Source organism: Orbicella faveolata, unplaced genomic scaffold (assembly GCF_042242905.1).
Source record: "Orbicella faveolata isolate gen_17 unplaced genomic scaffold, um_ofav_v1 contig_13, whole genome shotgun sequence".
NCBI lineage: Eukaryota > Metazoa > Cnidaria > Anthozoa > Scleractinia > Merulinidae > Orbicella > Orbicella faveolata.
In genome coordinates this window covers 17,108,626-17,129,868 of record NW_028301540.1, presented here as the reverse complement: position 1 = coordinate 17,129,868, position 21,243 = coordinate 17,108,626, and the positions used below count along the sequence as shown (strand labels likewise).

The 21,243-nt window shown below is 38.6% G+C and overlaps 2 protein-coding genes and 2 pseudogenes across 2 annotated transcripts; 2 read left to right on the top strand and 2 right to left on the bottom strand.

Annotated features, from left to right (window-relative positions):
• Nucleotides 1-273: 273 nt before the first annotated feature.
• On the bottom strand, nucleotides 274-1,261 carry LOC149115368 (uncharacterized; annotated as a pseudogene).
• An 837-nt stretch (nucleotides 1,262-2,098) lies between these two features.
• Nucleotides 2,099-6,306, top strand: LOC149115367 (uncharacterized). The gene is made up of 2 exons (XM_089284880.1): nucleotides 2,099-2,654; nucleotides 4,897-6,306. The coding sequence occupies exons 1-2, from the start codon at nucleotides 2,240-2,242 to the stop codon at nucleotides 5,319-5,321; spliced, it is 840 nt and encodes a 279-aa protein (XP_089141006.1). The 5' UTR covers nucleotides 2,099-2,239; the 3' UTR covers nucleotides 5,322-6,306.
• LOC149115366 (uncharacterized) lies at nucleotides 3,209-6,306 on the top strand (annotated as a pseudogene).
• Nucleotides 6,307-17,071: 10,765 nt separating this feature from the next.
• LOC149115365 (uncharacterized) lies at nucleotides 17,072-17,809 on the bottom strand. The gene has a single exon (XM_089284879.1). The coding sequence runs from the start codon at nucleotides 17,787-17,789 to the stop codon at nucleotides 17,091-17,093; it is 699 nt and encodes a 232-aa protein (XP_089141005.1). The 5' UTR covers nucleotides 17,790-17,809; the 3' UTR covers nucleotides 17,072-17,090.
• Between the last annotated feature and the right edge of the window lie 3,434 nt (nucleotides 17,810-21,243).

Below are 21,243 nucleotides of genomic sequence, written 5' to 3'. Positions count from 1 at the left end.
ATCCTTAAAAAATAGTGTTTTAGGCCTAAGCAAAGGCTGCTTGTGGTTAGCTATAAAGTGTTGATTGGGTCAGTGACAATTATACTAATTTTGTAAATGAAAACGAAGTGAAATAAAATTATTGCTTACCTTGATCGTGTTATTCCACGTTTTTTCCCCTGGATTTCCTTCCTCAAATTCAGTCCCATGTGATGAAGCTGTGTATTTTGTTTCTTTCCTCCATGAAGTGGCAATCAGATCAGGAACAGTGCATGCAGTGGTATGAGGAACAATTTACACATCTTTGCATACTTCATATAAGTCGGCGATATGCTTGATAATGTTTCCAAAAGGATCATCTCCATAGTGCTGACGCCACAACCATTCCTGTGGATAGCTTTCGAAGAGATCTTTGGATGTTCCTGTTCAAGGCATACTTTGTTTGACTCCCCGCCATGTATTTTAAATGCGCTGGGTGTGCGCACCTGTGTCTGGGTCTACAAAGTTTAGGCTGTGGTTGACTGTGAGATGATTATAGGCAGTTGCTCATCACACTTGTCCCTGGCAATGTGTGGGCAAGTATGATGGGTAAGAGTGTGTCTTTATCTCTTTGCCTTACTGAAACAAGGAAGCAGGCTTTGGTTTGGCGTCAGATGCCGCCAAAAACCCACTGTCCTTTGATGTAGTGACCTTGGTTGTACTTCATTTTGCCAAACTTGGACTCGTCAATCTCAACAGTTGTACCTGGTCCACCTTTTTGCCTCGCATGATGATTCATGATTCTGTTGGCACAAACCTCTCGGCAATAGTTGTACCAATCTATCACTGTTTCTGTTGACGTTGATTCATCATCGAGTGAGGTCTTGTGCACTGCTTGAGTAGTAGTAAATTTGCGCGCCCAAGTGTATTTTAGGGCTAATACTTTTTCAATGGACAGCCTGCTTCCAGAAAACTCTGCTATGAGTTTTGATGCATTGATGCTATGCTAGTGCATATTCTTCTCAAACATCACCATTCTACCCATCTCGCAATCAAGCTCGTCGTGTCCGCGTCAATGTATTACAACAATTTTCGTATGGACACTTTATTGATGACGTGAGCAGGTTGTGTTCCTTGCACCACTCAAAAAAAGTTCAATCAAGACACTGAGGTAAGCTGCAACATGATTATCAACAGTATAGATCGAAGTAGAAGCAATTGAGAGAAATAAATAAATCATTACCCCCTTTTATTCAACAGGGACCCTCACATGCGATGCATGTTTTCGTGCAGTGTGCAACATATGTTTAACACATGAATAAGTAAATTGTAATGTAAATTTTTTGGAATAACGAACCAGTCAAGTAAAATAACAATTATTTTTGGAGGGGTAATTCTCAACTGAACCTGGTAGTGTAGTGGTGTAGAAGAGAGACCAATAAGTGAGAGGTATGCAAAAGGTCAGTGGTTCAAGACCTGATGGGGCACAAGAGAAAGAGGAAAAAATGCATGAGGAGCCTGGGTAATATGGAGAAGAGAAAAGAGAAGAATGGAGCTAGGGGAAGAAGAGAAAAATTGCAAAAAGACAGTATGCACTGTAGCACGCAACAGTGCGCAATAAAATCTTCTTTTATTCATACAGTAGGTAGTAATTATCAATGTATATATTCAATACCTTAGGGAGTTGCTATTGTCTTCAAAAACAATAGAGCACATACATAATTAATAATTCTGCATGCATAATAAATGTATGGGGTTATACAGAAATCTTTCTGCAGATTCACCCTGACATCTTATTTCCTCTCGGACAGTTTGCCTTATTATAGCATCCATCGTTTAAAACACCAAGCACTGCCAAACACAAACTAGAGGACAACTTTGCCTCCTTCCAAAATGGCAGGAGAAAAGCACTCGCCTGTCTCACTTCCCAAGTTAAGTTCCAGTCTCCTTCGTATGGAAACTGATGAGGGACAATCCCAAAATATTTACAAAATCCGAAAATATTTCAAATCATGTTTTTTGGAGATCATCGTTGAAGAGTTTATCAGATCTCAGAAACTATTACAAATCTTAATAAAATGATTGAATCCACAAATATTATTTGGCAAATCCCAAACAAGTTTGGAAATCCAAGAATTGTGTTAATCATTACCTAAGTGATGATAGTTAATTGTTGATTGATGTAACAGCGTGTTGTTAAGCAAGTTATTTAGAATCGTATGTCAGTTGTAATCTCTTGTCGATCTGTTCGAACCGTTTTTTGGTTCCATCTCCGACCATCATGACTCATCAGGATTCTACCTCTCCTGTTCTTCCCCGACGCTCAGGCAGAAAAGTCAAGCCGAACAGGGATCCCGACTATGAATACGTGCAAATGCGTATTGATCAACTCGATCGCGAATTAGCCGCATCGGGGCTATCGCCTCGTGCTCTGTTAATGACATCTCATGCTCACGGTTCTCATGATTCTCCTTCTTCGAGGCAGCTCTCTGATCCTCCAGTCGCTGTTCCATCCACATCTGCACTAACAGCGGAGATCGAACTGGCTCAACTGCAGCGAGACAAGTTGGCTCTCGAGCTGGAAGTTTTAAAGCTTCGTGCCGCAGCGGCGGAAACCAAGGTTGAGGGAGTGGAGTCGAAGCCAAGCACAACAAGAAAGAAGAGAACTATCGACTGGCCTCACGAGTTCTGCTCAGGTGCACCCACTTTAGAATTCGAGAAGTTGGAGATGGCCGACTTTGTTGCTGGTTTTCTCGCCATGGTTAAGCCATATGAGGCCAAGCGCAAGGAGGTTATGCTCCAGCTTCTCGAGTTGTTAATGCGCAAAGCCTCTAGCTATACCTGGAGGAGTGTTAGGGGATTTTATGCTCATATTGCCAAGCAAGTGGAGTTGTGTCGCCTGGAATTTGATGACGAGTCTCAAATCCACGATTCAGCAACCATTTTCTTCAAGCATTCAGATTTACGGTCTTCCACTCCCCAGCCATGCTCGAATAATTCGGCTGGGGGCGGCTCTTCTTCTGGTAGCGATATCATCAACAATAAATCGTCAAAGCCAGATTCTTCACAGGCCAAGGCTTGTCGTCAATGGAATTATCTCGGTTCTTGCCCCTGTGATTCAACTAGCGCGTCGTACGCAGGGCATCACAAATGTCGAGTCTGCGCTAAAGATCCTATGCTTCACTGCCCAAAGCGACGTGCTCCTATTCCTGAAGTGAACTTCAATTCTTCAGAGCCGGCGTGACTCGCGAGCTCAAACCCGAGTACGGACCCTTTTACGCCCCAACCGACTCCAGCTTTTCCTACGGACTTATCGCTCACGGACATCCCTAACACTAGATTTAATTCCTTTTCAGATGACTTTGCTGCGACCGCAGTAATTCAGCATATTCTGGCTTCTAAATCAGAGTTTCCCAATGCCTTTGGAGCTCGTCTACCCGTTACATCTCAGCTCAACATTCCCGCCTGGGAGTTTTATTTACGGGACTACCACGATACTCACGTTGTTGACTTTCTGCGCTTTGGCTGGCCGGTGAGTTATACAGCTGAGATTCTCCCTTCTTCTTCTTCACGTAATCATCCCTCCGCGGTTGAATTTGCCGACCATGTGGAACATTATATTCACACTGAACTTGGTTATCATGCTATCGCTGGTCCCTTTCAAACCAACCCCTTACATCAGCCTTTGGTTTGCTCACCTTTACAAACTGTTCCTAAGCAGGGCTCTAACAAACGGCACGTTGTAATGGATTTGAGTTATCCGCCAACTTCCTCTGTAAATAGCGGCATTTCAGCTTCAAGTTATCTTAATGAGACTGTATTTCGATACTCGTTGTCCGTTCGGCTTACGGACTAGCGCTATGATATGTCAGAGAACCACATCGGCTGTTATTTATATCTTTACTCAACGTGGTTACACAGCAGACGTTTATTTAGATGATTTTTACCGCGCGAAACATCCCGATAGAGCATTCAACGCCTTTCACGAGCCTCAGTCATTATTCGATAGCCTAGGCTTGCAAGCTTCGCCTGAGAAAGACTGCCCTCCAGCTACGAACATGATCTGCCTGGGCATCGAAGTCGACACGACCACTTTTTGTCTTCGCGTGCTGCGCGAGCGTCTTGATGATTTGTCACTCGAACTGACACATTGGCAAACTCGAGACTCTTATTGTCGCAAAGACTTGCAATCTCTTCTCGGAAAATTGTCTTTTGTGACAGCATGTGTCAATTCAGGTCGTATTTTCATGTCACGGTTGTTAAACAATTTACGTACATTTCCATCTTCACGACGCACGGCGGTAGTTTCAAATGACATGAAATTGGACATTGCCTGGTGGCTTACGTTTCTTCCTCTGTACAATGGTGTTTCCTTCATCAAGCCAGATTCTTGTCTTTTGAGGATTTACATTTCTCCACGGACTCTTGTCTTCATGGCGGTGGGGCTACATGTCTCGACCAATGTTTCTTCGTCACTCGTCCTACGAACATCGTTCAGGAAGCGGAGCATATCACTGCCTTAGAGTTATTTGTTTTGGTGCTCGCCGTTCGAGTGTGGGCGCCTACTCTCGCTCGCCGGCGTTTTCTCATCTCCTGTGATAATGAAGCCGCGGTCACAGTCATTAACTCTGGCGTCACACGCGACTGTTTTATGCAACGTTGTTTGCATCAGCTTTGGTTTACAGCCTCTTTACACGATTTCGAGATTCGTGCATCCTTCATTCCAGGCGACCACAACACCTTGGCGGACGCTCTAAGCAGATGGCAACTTAACTCCAAGTCTCAGCGTGACTTTTATTTTTATTGTAGTAAGCTAGGAATTCAGTATTCTTTTATCGAGGTGCCAGAACACCTTTTACGCTTTCAAGTATCGTAGTTTTCTTCTACCTTTTAGTAGCTTCATAAGTACTTATTTTCACTTTCTTCTATCTATTATAGGCCATTATCCCAGGATCCTGGTAATCGACCAGCTAAGAGATGAGCTTAAATCTCAGGCCTATGCCGCAACCACTCAGAAGAATATGAAATCGCATCTTGCTTCTTATCTTCGTTTTTGCGATAATTTTCATTTTCGTTCATTTCCTTTGGACGCTAATATCGTGTCTCGTTATGTAGCTTATCTTGCTTATGTTGGTCGCCAGTTCGGCACTATCCAGAACCATATTTCTAGTCTAAAACATTTTCATCAATTGTACGGTTTCGCTCTGGACTGGGAACAGAATTATGTTTTTAAGCTTATCATCAGGGGGGCTAAGCGTTTTCTCGGTATGCAACTAAACAGGAAACAAGCCATTACTCCGTTTATGTTGCATCGCATGGCGCTTTTCTTTGATTTAAGTCTCCCATTACATGCCACCATGTGAGCGCTTTTTCTTGTTGCTTTCTTTTCGTTTTTACGTAAATCTAATCTAGTCGTTGACAGCCTACGCAGTATTTCGTCCCCTAAGGTTGTCCGTCGCGGTCAACTTATTTTCAAAGAGCACACAGCATATTTGCACATTTTTGAAACAAAAACAATTCAGTTCGCTCAGCGTTCTCTAAGCATTCCCTTGCCAGTTATTCCTGGTTCAAAGCTTTGTCCAGTCACTGCTTTAGAAACGCATCTCGAGTTGAACCAGGTGCCCGCTAGTGCTCCACTTTTTTCAGTGCGCGACAGTTCTTCGGCGTCCTGTCAGCCTATCACTTATTCACAGTTTTCGCGTTTTCTTGCTAGGTCTATCCAGGCAATCGGGGCAGATCCTAGTGCATTTTCTCCTCATAGTTTTCGGCGTGGGGGTGCTACTTTTGCCTTCGATTGCGGACTCCCCGCAGAATTTATTAAATTACAAGGGGACTGGCATAGCGACGCTTATTCAGTTTATCTCGAAATGGCCGATAACCAGAAACGAGCCGCCGTAGATGCAATGGCCCAGAACTTACAGGGCTTTGGTCTCTAGCTAGTTTTTTCTATATATATTTTTATTTATTTTTTTTTCTTTTATTCTTTAACTTCCTTCAATTTCATAGACACAGACAATCTAGTTTGGGTTTGGGTGTCGGAGTTTTATTTCGTCTCTTGATCTCAGTGTAACAATAAAGTTCCGAATTTATTCCCAAACTCTGGTCGTCTGTGTTTGAATGTAAACAATTGTGTTAATCATTACCTGAGTGATGATAGTTAATTGTTGATTGATGTAACAGCGCGTTGTTAAGCAAGTTATTTAGAATCGTATGTCAGTTGTAATCTCTTGGCGATCTGTTCGAACCGTTTTTTGGTTCACCCTAATTCCCTCCCACCCTTAAGGTGTCGGAGTTTTATTTCGTCTCTTGATCTCAGTGTAACAATAAAGCTCCGAATTTATTCCCAAACTCTGGTCGTCTGTGTTTGAATGTAAACAATTGTTGCTAAATCCAGAAAAATATTTTGCAAATCCAGTAAAATATTGTGTCACATGTTACTTGCTCCAGCAGTCAGCCAACATTAGTTTGTTCCCGCCATTTTGCTGTATCCAAAATGGTGGAGGAGCGAGTGCGGGTAGAGTCTGTAATTGTTTATAACACGAAGTTCCAATGTGGCAGAGAGTTTTAGAGCAATGAAGTATTCTGTCGGCAGTGTGGAACAATAAAGAGACGTCAACAGGAAAGTCTGCAATTCTGCAGATGGGAGGCTGGTAATAGAACATTACTTTTAAAGGGGATTTAGGTACGGTACCATTGTCCACTTTCTGGGCGAGTACCATGAGATCTATATGAACGTAAGGACTGAAAAGAAAGCTTCATCAATATGGGTTAAGAAGAAGAAATCATGGTCATTCAGAGCATACTGTTTGAGATATAGTTAAACATGAAATTGAGGGCCCTTCATCACTTCTTGGATATCGTGGAATGTAGAACAAGTTAACAACAAGCTACAATGTTGCTGTTCCTCAAGACATGGTCATGCGAATTTTATCCGCCCTTCGAAAGGCTAGGAAGCTGCAACGCCAATTATATATCTCACCGGGACCAAACACAATTTGGCATGTAGATGGTTATGACAAGTTAAAACCATATGGCTTACCAATACATGGCTGTATCAATGGATTTTCTAGGAGAATTGTGTGGCTCAAAGTATGTAAAAGCAACAATGATCCAGTTACTCCAGCAGGTTTCTTCCTCCATGCAGTTGAAGAAAATGGAATGCGGCTAATACTGGTGCAAAAAGACTGTGCAATGGAAAATGGCATATTGGCCGGCAAAGTGGCGGCACATCGTTAGTCATTGTCACATGCCAATCAGAGAGTTGAAAACTGGTGGTCACATAGTAAAAGGGGATTCACTGCATGGGTTATAGACTTTTTCAAGGCACTGGGGACTGAGAGAGAGCTTTCTCTAGGAAACTACTTGCAAGTGGAATGTGTCTGGTTTGTGTTTTTTGACTTCCTTCAACTGGAACTGGAGAAAGTGAAACACGAATGGAAGATGTGTCACATAAGACAGTCCAGGCGTGATACAGTTTCTGGTATTCCTGATGAACTTTGCTATTTGCCTCACACTTGTGGATTTGAAGATTGTGGATCTGAAGTATCAGCAGACGACATAGACAACATACTTAACCAAAGAGACATTTATGTCCAAGCAGAACTCGCCAAGGAAGTTGATGATGAGCTACTGGGGTATTTTAAGTATGTCATGAGAGAAGAAGGCCTTACACATCCACCAGAGGATTGGAGGCAAGCCAAGGACATGTATGAGAAAATAATGCAGCTTGCAGAGTCCTAACTGCTTATTTTACCTCACCCTAAGGGACTAGTGAAATGGTACTGGGGGCGGGCAGATAAGATACGGGGTGGGTCATCAGTTTTTGAGCCTTTTGTAAGGGGCAGGCTGTTCAATTTTAGCTACCCATGGTGGTCACATATTTTTTATCCACCACATTTTCACATGCTCCAGCTCACCTCCCCACCCCCCTCCACATACACACACTTCTTACCTTTTGACCAGTCCCTAAAGGCCTGTTTGAAAATTACCGTCATAATACATTTGCCAGGGTGTGATTATTTGTCCTATCTGTAAGAATGGAATTAAGAATGCTTTTGGCAGTTGGTGCATATATTCATATATATTATTAATAAATACCGGTATAAACGAGGAACCCAAGAACTTGTATCTGATTTTAAAGAAACGAAAAGTAGGCTTCTGATCCCACAGAACAAAGTAGCATATTTGCTATATTCATAAATTTTACCATATGTGATTGCAAGGCAAAGTGTAGAAAGTTTGATGCATAGCACATGCAGCATGCGTATAATTCCCTCTAAATATTAGGCCAACCCTGAAGTTTAAACTATAGTATTTTTTTCTCAAACAGACCAATTAGTTCAGTTTATAGCTGTTTAAACTATAAAGATTAACTGAACTGTTTAAAAATACTGGTATTGTTGAATAATATTTCAATTATGTTGAAAAATGATGGAATGTTATTTTGAATACGGTATGAACTGTTCAATTGACATTGGTATACATGATGTCTTGGAACAGTTCTTTATTAATAAGTATCAGTTATGTATAATGTAGTTATTTCTATGGTAATTACAAGCTCTCAGTGCTACCCATTATTTTACAATTGATTATTTTGAGTTTGATCAGAGTCTAGAATCATTTATACCTTCATTTCTGATAAATCTATCCTTGAGTTTCCACAAACCATGTCAACAAAAAAGGCTTGTAAATATCAAAAAGCTACTGAACACTAGCAAGATTGTCCTACTTGTTAAATTTAAAATTAGCTAGTCTTGTAAACTGAAATAACTTACAGCAAAAATAAATCTTAGCTGTATTTTTTCTTCAAACAATCTTTTGGGTATTCTTTAGGTTGAAGCCCTTGGCCACCTTTTTGGAGTGGCAGTGGCAGAAAGCCTGACATCATAAACCCAACAAAATTCATTGAACAAATGAACAGCTAAAAGGATTTCCGATTATGATCTACATGAAGTAGGGAAAATATGACATTTAAACATCTCCAAAGACAAATCCATCCTTCAAAGTCCCCCCCCCCTTGAAATGAAGTTTTGAAATCCTCTATGGCTACTAAATGCACTGGTATGCGAAGTAACAAATCACATGTTGAAGCTGTTGGGAAGCATTTGCAGTTGGAGACAAAACCGTGCACAAATGTCCGCTGTAATTTCTCTTCAAAACCAATGACAGGAACTGCAGGTGACCTAGTGATAAATTGCATGATTTCAGTCAGTTCAATACCTGGCACCCCTGAAAAAAAATTAAAATGTCATCCCTGAACCTTTTTAGTTACAGGGATGAATATGTAAGTTCAAGGTAATTCCTGTATATCTGCACCTAGAGTAAGTGAAGATGACTTTGGTTGCATAAGACATTAGAACCATTCCTTTTTTGCTTGAGTAGTACTGGCCAGTGAACATTTTTTTCACGTAACATGTTATGTGATATATACATAGTAATGCTTTTGGCACAAAAAGTCAAGCCCCTCAATTACTCTCAGGTTCATTTACCTCCATGGGCAACCATACCAACATAGTCACTAAAGACTTCGTAGGCATCAGTTTCCTTGGCCTTTTTTTGCTGCTCTTGACTAAAGTTGACTTTAAACAGGTTGATGAATCTGTCCTCATCCAGCTTCTCTCCAGTGTGACTCATGCAGAAGATTAGCCGCATTACTTCAGGGTTTGCCTGTATTGCTGCAAGGATTCCACAGGGTGCAAGGCCTTCCATTAGCTGTGATACCATAGGCAATCTCCCCTGTACAACATTTCCAATCATGATGGCTCTACATAGGAAAAAGTAATAACTTTTTGGCAACTGTAAGTTGGTACATGGTGAAATATCACATCTGATGAAACATACAACATTAAGCTTTATATGGACAAAACAGACATGCATTAGATTACCTCAATTTTTTCTCTGCTTTGTGCAGTGCATTTTGAGGTACACCTCTAAAGCAAATGCTGTTTAAGACATCAAGGCCTTGATCACAACACAGCAGCTCTTGCACATCTTCGTCTCTCTCACACTGCAACAGCTGTGTACAATAAAATATCATTTCTATGTTAACTGGAAGTGTTTACTCCAATCCTTTCAGTTTATTTTGTCAAGTATCCCAAGGACTTTTGGCCAGGGTTGTAGTTAACTGAAACACCTTTCCAAGTTATAGGCATGAAGAAGTATGCAAGATAATTTGTATTATTATTATTATCATTACAATTATTATTAATATTATTTATTTATAGGAACGAATGGTCATTTTACTTAAACATATTAAATATTAAGCTAAGCATTCTTGATTTTAGAGTAGCCCCTAGTTATATGATGATGTCAGTGTAACTCTAAAGAATAATACAATTGAAAAACCATGGAAGACAAATTTTGAAAATTTCATCCCCTCAATCTTTTCACAACATAGTCGCACTTGATTTTTAGGTAGATGTACCTTTTCCACAAAGTTTTTCATCTCTGATGCTTTAATGTCACAGATACTGAGATCAAGTTCTTCACTGAGTCCCATGATCCTGTAGTCATAAACCAACTTTTTAAGGAAACAAGGTGCTGTACCATCCTGCAGTATAGAGGCAGCCATAAGGTTTCCTGCATACAGGAATTCGTTTTCAGCCAATGCAGCCGTTACATACATACATACATACTTTATTTGCAACTCCCCAAAGGGGCTTTTCAGTTACAAAAGGAATAAAAAAGATAAAAATACATCAGTTAAAATGAATAAACAAACTGGGAAAGGAGTCTAAAATTAATTACAGTATTAAAGATTTAAAAATTTACAAAGTTTAAAATTGAATATTAAGAATTTACATTATTAACATTTAAAATATGTTTGGTCAAGTGTCCCTTAAAAGCTTTCACAGAAGGTAAACTTTTCAAATCATCACTCAGCTCATTCCAGATTTTTGCTCCATGCTTTTTGCTCAGCTGTTGAAGCTGTTAGAACACTAGTAGCAAACAATCTTCCTTTTATTTCTTTGAGAACCTCTGAAAACATTGGCAATCATTGCCATTTGTGATCTATTAGTGAACACACTTGATAACATGGATACTCCAGAAAAGAAATGGCCTCATAATTACTAAATGATATGTTTTTTTAGGTGTTACTTATACTAACACATTACACGAAGTCGTGTTATTCTCCTTCTAGATTAACTGAGTGTCTTTGACATAACATCATGTTATGTTTTTGGAGAGGAAGAACACACACTGGCGGACACAAGAGAATACTTTAATGAGCATGCACACATGGCAATAACCGCTGTATACAATGTACTACATATCACATCATTCCTATGCAAACTGTTTAGAATGAGCAGAAATGAGTTCACTTTAAGAAAGACTCAACTATTTCAAGTTTCAACTATTTATTAGAAAGCAGCTTAGATACAGCCACGGTTTAAATCAATGGCTGACCTTTTGTGTTGCAGTGAACACTTTATATTGATGTAAATTAAATTGGTTTTCAAGTTATGGAAGCCATAGAAGAACTGACCCACGAAGAACTCTCTTCTGGGTCCCCCACTGTGTTCTGCTGGCTCTCCAACAAAAATAACTTTAAGTCTGTTTTCTGGTTTTATCCACTGGCATCTTTTCCTAGCCTATACATAATCAAGAAACAGCTGACCCCTTATGTTTATTCTTAACTGCGATTCACGCTTGTCCACCAAAGGGCTAAGGAGATCAGAGAGAGGCAAAGCATTGCTTGCAGTATTGGTGCATGTTTCAGTCAAAGTAGCTACATATTCACCTGGAATGTCATCTGATGGTGGGGTTTCCATTAGCCCCAAAAATGAAAATCTGTAGGCATTTTCTGCACGTAAATCTGCATGTACTGCAATTTCATCAGTAAGGAAGTGGCCATGGCAAGTTGGACATTTCTTTTTATGCCATCCTTGGCAGCCAGGTTTTCTTGATGAGTACTGGTGGAAATTGCTCAACCATGTTGCCTGACACTGGATCCACAGCTGGCTGCAGGAGGAATCTGAGAGCCATCAATAACAGGTTCTGCAGGACTCTCAAACACAGGAATGTCAAACCTCGATTATCCGGACTATTCCATTATCCGGACTTTTTTCTCTGGTCTCAATTTTTTCGTGAATATTAATTAGTTGTGATCTTGAAAACTCCAAGTTGCAAAAAGCCCAATAATCCTTTCAAAAGACTGTTGAAACAGCGTATTATCCTGTGCGCTTTTCAAAATTTGCAATTGCGACAAGACAAAGAAATATTCTGATGCGTTCAGCTGATATCTGATTGGCTCAATTGTTTTGTTACCAAGGGAATTTCATGCTTGATTAGTTCCTTCCGCATGGGTTATGTAAACACACGAGCGAGTGATCGTAAACACAAATCAAAAACATGTCTATGAAGCGAAAGTGACCCGTTCTATCAATTAAAGATAAGCAGATAATAATTTCACGTTTGGATAAAGGAGAGAAAGGAACAAATTTAGCTCAAGAATTTGGCATCAGCAAGCAGCAGATCTCTGACATACGGAAGAACAAAGACAAGATCATAAAATTTACTGACAGCATCGAGACAAGTGAAGGATTAAAACGAAAGTCCCTGATCAAGCTACATATCTTTGCTTGAACATTTCGGACCTTTGTAAATACCTGAAGTGAAAGTTTTTATTTGTAAATACATACAGGCTGTGTAGATGTCACAATTAAAATGATGTTTTCTTTGCTGCATACCTATTGTTTACATTTCTATCTAATTAATAAACATGTTTTCGATTATCCGGACTATTTACTGAGGTCCCGACGAGTCCGGATAATCAAGGTTCGACTGTATGTCAATTAGATCATCCTTGCAAGGCTATTTCTCTGCTCTTCAGTCTTTTTTTTTTGTATTTTATTGTTTTTATTTGTAAGTTGTGCAATGGACAAGCAAAGAGATACTGTAATGCTAGTTTTACAATTTTACATTTAAAAAAAAAGAAGAAAAGGGGAGGTAAAGAAGCCTATTACAATGTAAATATAAATAGATCTCTACATACATTATCACAAAAACATAAAACTAAATTAACTGAAGCATGGTAGAAATTTGTTCCATTTTTTATAATGTTTTACCAATTTATTGCTGTTAGCTGCAATTTTCTGTTCAATCTGGCAAGTTGCTTTAACCTTGGCCATGAAGACCTTTAGAGAAGGATATATAATATTTAATTTACAGTTATAAATATAATATTTAGCTAATAAAATAAAATGGTTTAGAATATGAAAGTCCTCTGTGATATTGAATACACCGAAGATAACATTTTCTAGCATTAAGGATGTCCAGATTACCTTTTTTTCAGAAATCCAGGAACAAAGCAACTGCCAGAAAGATTTTGTTACATTGCAATGAAAGAATAAGTGCTCAGGGGACTCGACTTCTGTTTGACAAAAGGCGCAAAGTGGAGAGTCAATCATTTTAAGTCTGAATAATTTTTCATTTGTAAAAGCAATGTTATTTAACAGCTTGTACTGAAATTCCCTAGTTTTTGTATCATGTGTGACCGTAAACGGAAGAGAGTAAATTTCTTTCCATTCCAGAGAAAGATTTGGGTACTTTAGTTTTATTTTCTTTTGAGCAGAAGGCGACGTTTGCTTTTTGCGTTTAAATTCATTGTAAAGCATTTCCAAAGTAACTTTCAAAACATTTACCGTAGCGTTTTCTGTGTTAATTTGAAACGTGTCATTCGAGGGGGGACAAATATGTTGCTGACTTTGTTTGATGATAAGCTTCCATTCATTGGGAATAGCATTAACGATGCCATTAATTTAAAAAGGTGGACAGGAGATAGTCGAGCTTGTAATAATTTTTCACTTTCGAGAAACCTACCATTGTCAGATATCAAATCTCCTATTTTAACAATTCCATGGACAGCCAGGTGTTTTATATAACACAACTTGTTCTCAATAAGGAGAAACTAATTGTTCCATATTGTTTGGTTAATAACATCGTCATAAGAAACAACGTTAGTTGTACTAACATAAGACCACGCATTGAGACACTCTTTGTAGAAGTCCGGTAGATAAATAGGAAGTTTACGGGTGTCAAAATTGCAGCATAAAATAGATTTTCTGCCAATGTCACCTAAGAACGCTTCAAGGGCGCTCTTCCAAGGGCTATTGTAGTCTTCAATAAATCGTTTCAATGCAATAACTCTCTGTGACAAAATCATTGATTGGATATTGAACACTTTTAGGCCACCGTTCTGTATATCATTAATAAGAGCAGTCCGTTTTATCTTGTCATTCCCTTTCCAGATAAAACCATAGAGCAGTTTGTTCACATCTTTAATAAGATCTTCCGAGACTGAGATTAGTGAGGCCTTATACATAAATTTGGGGATAGCAAACGTTTTAACGATTTGAATTCTGCTGAGTAGTGTGCGACCTCGCCACTTCCAAATATTAAGAGTTTTTTTTAATAGACTTGAGAATAGAACTGAAGTTTAAATTCCTTCTCGTTGTCTTATGATAATCAAAATAAACTCCTAATATTTTAATCGATGTGCACGTTTTACGATAAAATTCTTCTTGTACTAATTTTTGCGGTCCAATTGCAAATAGTTCAATTTTGTCATCATTTACACGTAGACCGGAAAACCTTGAAAAGAATTTAAGAATTACAAATAGGTGCAAATAAGAAAGCCTATCTCTTAAGAAACATGTTACATCATCAGCAAAAAGGGTTAATTTTATTTCCTCATTATTGATTACTAAGCCGTGGATATTACGATCTTGTCTAATGAAACATGCAAGTATTTCCAAAGATAGAATGAAGAGCAGAGAGAGAATAACTCCATGGCTGACAGAGAAAAAATTGGTGGCGAAACCATTGTTTAAAACGCAACTTGATAGATTTGTATAAAAAGTTCGGATCCATTGCAAAAAATATGTTCCGAAATTAAACTTTTGCAAAACTTTGACCAGGAAAGCTTGGTTAAGGGAATCAAAAGCCTTCTCAAAATCAATTGCTACCAGAATTCCGGATCTGTTACTTCTCTTTGCATATTCTAAAATATCATTGATTGTTCTTATCGCGTCAAAAATTGATCTTCCTTTGATAAATGCATTTTGGCTGTGATGAACAAGGAAGGGTAAAATTGATTCCAACCTCATAGCCATTGCTTTAGATGCAATTTTGACATCCATGTTAATCAGCGAGATTGGACGCCAGTTTTTCAGAAGTCTTTTGTCTTCATCTTTCTTTTCAATTAGCATAATCATTGCTTGCTTTTGGGAGGTGGACAATTCACCATGGTGATGTGCGAAATTTAGGCATTCAACGAGACATTTTCCAACAAGAGGCCAGAATGCTAGATAAAACTCAACCGTTAATCCGTTGTTTCCAGGTGTTTTATATTTCTTAAAAGTTTTTAAAGCTGCGAAACATTCACTCATAGTAAGTTGTTTGTCTATTGAATCGCATTGTTCAACTGTTAATTTACTGGTATTCACTGTACTGAGAAAAGATTCAATTAAATTTTCGTCCGAATGGTCGACCTTCTTATCATACAGGTTTGCATAAAAAAAACTGAAGTTCATTTAGAATCTCTTTAGGATTTGTCGTACTTTTGTCATTTCCTGTGTTTAGTTTTCTTATGCAGCTTTTCTTTTTTCGAGAGTTCTCCAGATTCAAGAAGTATTTATTACTTTTTTCGCCATATTCATACCAGATTGCCCTTGATCTTACAATTGCTCCTTGTGCAATAAACTTGTACATACGGTCATAGTCTGTTTGAAGAATTTCCAAATCATTCAAATTTTTTGAGCTTGGGTCTTTATCACATGCCATTTGACAATCTTTTATCTTCCTTTCCAAACTCGTTAATGTTGCTCTTCTTTCTCTAGCCTTCGATTTACTATAGACAATCATTTCTTGTCGAATTTTATATTTAATATAGTCCCACAGAACACGAGGATCTTCAATTTCTCTACCTTCCTCAATCCATGTACAATATTTATCTCTAATGAGTGATACATACTTTTCATCATCAATTAAGCTTGCATTGAACTTCCAAAAGGAGGGCCCATGACGTTCGTCTTCAATTCCATTAATAAACAATGTGATTGCTGAGTGATCCGATTTAATCGCAGGTATAATGTCTACGCTCTCTACATCTTCTTGCAAACTACTTGAAGTTAGCCAGAAATCTAATCATCATTGAATTACTGGATTTTTTTGTCACCACGAAAAATGCCTCTCATGTGGATTCCTAACTCTCCAAATGTCTACTAAGTCAAATGACAGACGGATTTGTTCTATAATTTTGACGGATTCTTTTAATTTAGGCTTTCCTCCTAAGCCATCAAACTCAGGATCTAAGATTACATTGAAATCTCCTCCAATGATTACATCACAATCAGCTTCTATATTTAGACTATCAAGCTCAGTTTGGATCTCCTGGAAAAAGGTGCACTGCTCGCTGGTTTTATTTGGAGCATAAATATTGACAAAAACAAATGGCTGCTCCTGCACATTGCCTATTAAAATGATATAACGGCCTTTCTTATCATGTGTACATGATTTCAATTCAAAATTAATCCTTTCTATGACAAGAATTAAAACACCTCTACTATGCTCAGAGCCGTGAGCAAAGTAAAGATCTCCTTTCCACTGGGTTTTCCATAAATTTTCTACATCTGGCAAACTGTAAGTTTCTTGCAAAAAGACTATGTCGGCCTTATTTTTAGACAACCAGTGAAAGAGTGCCTTTCGCTTCTCAAAAGTTCAAATTCCCTGAGCATTGAGTGATAACAATCCAAAATTTACATTGCGCTTTGAGAATTAGACAAATTAAGTACAGAAAAATAACTTTTACCGTGCTCCTTTGTGTGAGAAAACAATGTGAAGGACTTATGTGCGACGAAAATTAGAATGAGGTGATAAAGCCTCCTGAAAAATGAAAACCGAACAATGACAAAAAACAACAGTATTGAAAACATACAAACAACAAACACGTTACACAATAATATGGAAAAAGGTATGAAAATAGCAGCCAGCGTAAAGCTGTTAATTAAGCTACCAACAGACAAGGTCTTGCAACTAGAATGGTAAATACAGACAGTATAAATTAACTTTGTGGCTCCATTACATTTCAAAAAGGAATAGAAAAAAAAGAAAACATAGTCTGAGTGGCAAGTCTAAGCAGAAAATAATCTGCCATCAATAAACAGTTTATCAGGCTCAGCCCTACTGAAACAGGCCGACTTGCCCGCCTTCTTTGCAGCAAAAAAATTAGGCAGCACCTTCTTTCTTTGATCAACAATTTCTTTGGGCAAGTCCACAGATATTCCAAAATTTTTACCTTTCAATTTCCTGGCGTAGGTCATGACCCTTTCATGATCCGGATAGCGCAGAAAACGTGCGATGATCTGTCGAGGTTTGGGTGCTCGCTGGTTAAAGCGGCCAATTCTGTGAACTCTCTGAAATTCTATATCACTGGCATCGTCGATGCCAAGCTCTGACTGCAAGAAATCTATCAGCACTTGCCGTGTGTCCTCTGCACCTTCAGGGTCTTCTTCAATACCATAAAAACGAAGGTTTTCTCTCCTTTGGTAAACTCCCATGTACAGAACCTCTTGTCTGAGAGTGGTGCAGTCTTTCTCCAGTTTCTTTAGCCCTTCGACGTTGCTGTTCAGGAACGCCAATCCTCTGTCGAGCTCTTCGATAGACTTCATTGCATTTCTTGTTGTCGCCTCCAGAGTTTCGACTTTCGTAGTTAACGTATTTACTTTAGCGTCCACGTTTTTGACATAGCTTCCAAGGTTGTCGAGTTTTGTTTCCATCGCCTCCAGTTTTTTAAGGACAATGTCAAGTTTAGGCAACAGGTCTTCCGCCATTTCTAGTACTGAATGCACTTTGTCGATTCCGCAATCCTCTTCTGACAGGTCAAGTTTCGATCTTTTATCTTCAGATGGTCAGTTATCCTCCTCGCTAGAGGTAGAGCTACTCTTTGTGCTTTTTCTTTTAAGTTTTTGAAATAAATCTTCCATTAAAAACTTCAAAAAACTCCCCTAGATTCACATTAAGCCGGAGCACACAAAAGCGCATCTACTCTTGCTCCATGCCTGACCCAGTCTCTCTCTGCTCTTTGGTCTGACATGTCATCTGTTTCCCTATCTTTCTTGAACTCTGTTTCTGTACAAATATACAGATCCACCTTAGAGTAAGGCTTTGCTAGCTCTTGCTTATATAACACTACAGAGAAATCTTTGTCACTCTCCGGTACTTTAAGAACCACCTTTTGATCAGGATACAGCAAGATGTAATCTTCTCCACAGAAAAATTGATTGTGATCTGCGTGTTTTTTTACGGCAGCCTGGTACACCTTCACGACCCCATAATCTTTACCCACTTTCAACGCCACTCTTCTCTCGCTCACTAAGCCAAATTTCCTTCTTCATTTTCAGTTATTAAGCCAACGTTAATCACAACTCTATTGTCCACAACCTGTCTGGAACTGGATCCTGGATGGTTGACTTTCCTTTTAAAACCAGTTTTGTTGTTTGGCTTGGTAAGCTTATGTCCTCTGCGTTCTTCCGCTTTGGAGGCCAAATATTGTGATAATGACCTCGTAGATGAAGAGGACAAAGCACGTTCATCTTTGGGTGTACTTATTCTTGCACTTGGATGTGATGTCTCTGCAACTTTCGAACCACATTTGAAGCAAAATTTGTCTCTAGGGTTCACTTTAGATCCACATGAGACACAAAACTCCACCATTTTGGATGGGGCAAAATGGCGGGAAAACCACTGATGCTGGCAGACTGCTGGTGCAATTAACACGTGACAAAACATTTTTTCAGATTTGCAAAATATTTTTTATCTCGTTCCATTTTACTCCTCGGAAGGGTTTGGGGACTGCTCTCGTCACACTCATTTGCTGAAGCACATTAAATAAGGTAAGCAAACACCATGAGCAAACAACTTTCTGGCATAAATAAGGCCACTAGCGTGACATTCATTTTTCTCAAATATCCTATCTTAAAATAACAAGCATTTGATGATATCTTCAGCAAAGGTGAGGCATGAAAAAACCACTACATGGACAATCAACTCACAAGGTATTTGGCTGGAGCGGGGGAGGTGGAGGGAAACCTTAAAGTTCTGTTAAGCCTGGCATTGCCATTGAATGGCGAGGAGGCCGAAATTAACAGTGCATGCAATCTAAGTAATATCAGTGCGCCCACCCACTTTCATCTGATTGGAGGTTATTAAGTGATCTGCCATTCCTGCTCCAACCAAATAACCTTGATGTCTATTACCAACAGTCAAAAAAATGGCTCAATATAAAATGACATTATATGTACTGCATATGTTTGTTTTCTGGTTTTAGCAGCAACTCTTGGACTTGCAAACTTGTTTAGGATTTGCAAAATAATATTTGTGGAGTCTAATTTTATTAAGATTTGTAATAGTTTTTGAGATCTGATAAAATCTTCAATGATGATTTCCAAAAAAACATTATGATTTGAAATATTTTTTTGGATTTTAAAAAATTTTTTTTCAGATTTCGGAAATATTTTGGGATTCTCCCTTATTGACTTCAGTACTTTCATCCAACCAAAAAAATCACAACTTAACTGTTTCAAAAATCAGAACTGAACTGTGAAAAATAAGAACTGAACTGTTTCAAAAATCAGAATTGAACTGTGAAAAATCACAACTAAACTGTTTCAAAAATTGCAACTGAACAGTGAAAAATCACAAGTGAACTGTGAAAAATCACAACTGAATTGTGAGCCTTCAGGGCCATCATACAATTGTCATTTCTGTTTTTCTTCCTCTATTTTCTCAAGACATTGAAAAACGGAATTTGAACTCTTCGTTTTCTTGTTCTGTTGTATTATTTCCAGACAGTAGCCTATTAAGCTGACACTAACATTCTTCTGGTGCAAAATTCGGGCTGGAGACCGGGAATAAAATGCAGACTACAGACTTTTTAAGTATATATCGACGGTGTTATTTCCATTATCGATTTCTAACCGGAAACTGGTTTATTCAGGCATATTGTAGTTAAAGTTTGCAATGCTCTGGTTAGCCTGAATATCACTCAGGTTAGCCTAAATAATGCTCCAGTTTGCCTGTTTACGGCTAGCTCTCAATGATGGAAACAGTGACACAACTCAGTTAAAAGTCTACTGTCTGCATTTTACCCCTGGTCTGCAGTCTGCATTTTTACCCTCAGTCTGAATTTTACCCCAGTCCGCAGTCCTAAATTTTACACTGACCAGATATCGACTGTTCCATCTGCAAATGACCTTCTCTTTATTTACCATGCCAACTGAAAAACCTTTTTACACTCAGCAAACTACTATGCAGCCCCTTAGATTCAGGTAACGGTTCTTGATTACATCGAGAAGGTCTTCATAACTATTATTTTCCTCAATATGAAAGAGGCAGACAAAGACTTCATCAAGGATGTGCACATGGTTTCCAGGTCTATTGTTAGCGACAGGAAGTGCCAGCATTCTTCTGAGCTGGTTTAGGTAGCATATAAAAGTGACAAAAACACAGAAACGAAAAACGGAAATCAAAGTTAAAATGCCGTTTTTCAATATCTCACAACAAAAAAAACGAAAGACGAAAAAAAGAAATGACAATCAGAATTCTGTTGTCCAAAGTTGTGGGAAAACGAATAACAAAAATAGACGTTAGAATTCCATTTTCAATGTAGTAGGAAAACGGAAAACGAAAATGGAATCTTGAATTTCCTTTTCCAATGGCGTGGGTAAACGAAAAACGAAACTGGAAGTTTCACACATTCCGTTTTCCCACATCGTAGGAAAATGGTTGGCACTAAGGTACACAATGCGAATGCATGTACTTGAGTGCCATCTGTTTTTCTACAATTTAAAAAAACGAAATTTAAACTTTGATTTTCAATTTCCAAGAAAACAAAAATTGAAAATTAAACATAAAATTTCAATTTTCAATCTACAAGAAAAACGAAAATTAAAATTTGATACCAATTTTCAATTTTCAATTTTCGTGGAAAATAGAAATTGCAATTCGGATGCCAATTTCCACATTTCAATTTTTCGAGTGTTTCTTACTTCCAGTACAGAAAGCCTGGAACGAACAAAGACCGGAAGACAACAAAAACCAATAGTTTTGGCACCCGAATTTTAATCTCAAAACATCCACTTAACTTTCCCTACAGGTTATTTCCCACACCAGGTGCACGGCAATCAATGCCTGACGAAACCAAAAGACGTATCGCAAATGAACACATAGGGGGACACTTTATTTACTGAGCTCTGAACTATGTGGGTAGCTGTAGCCATTTAGCTG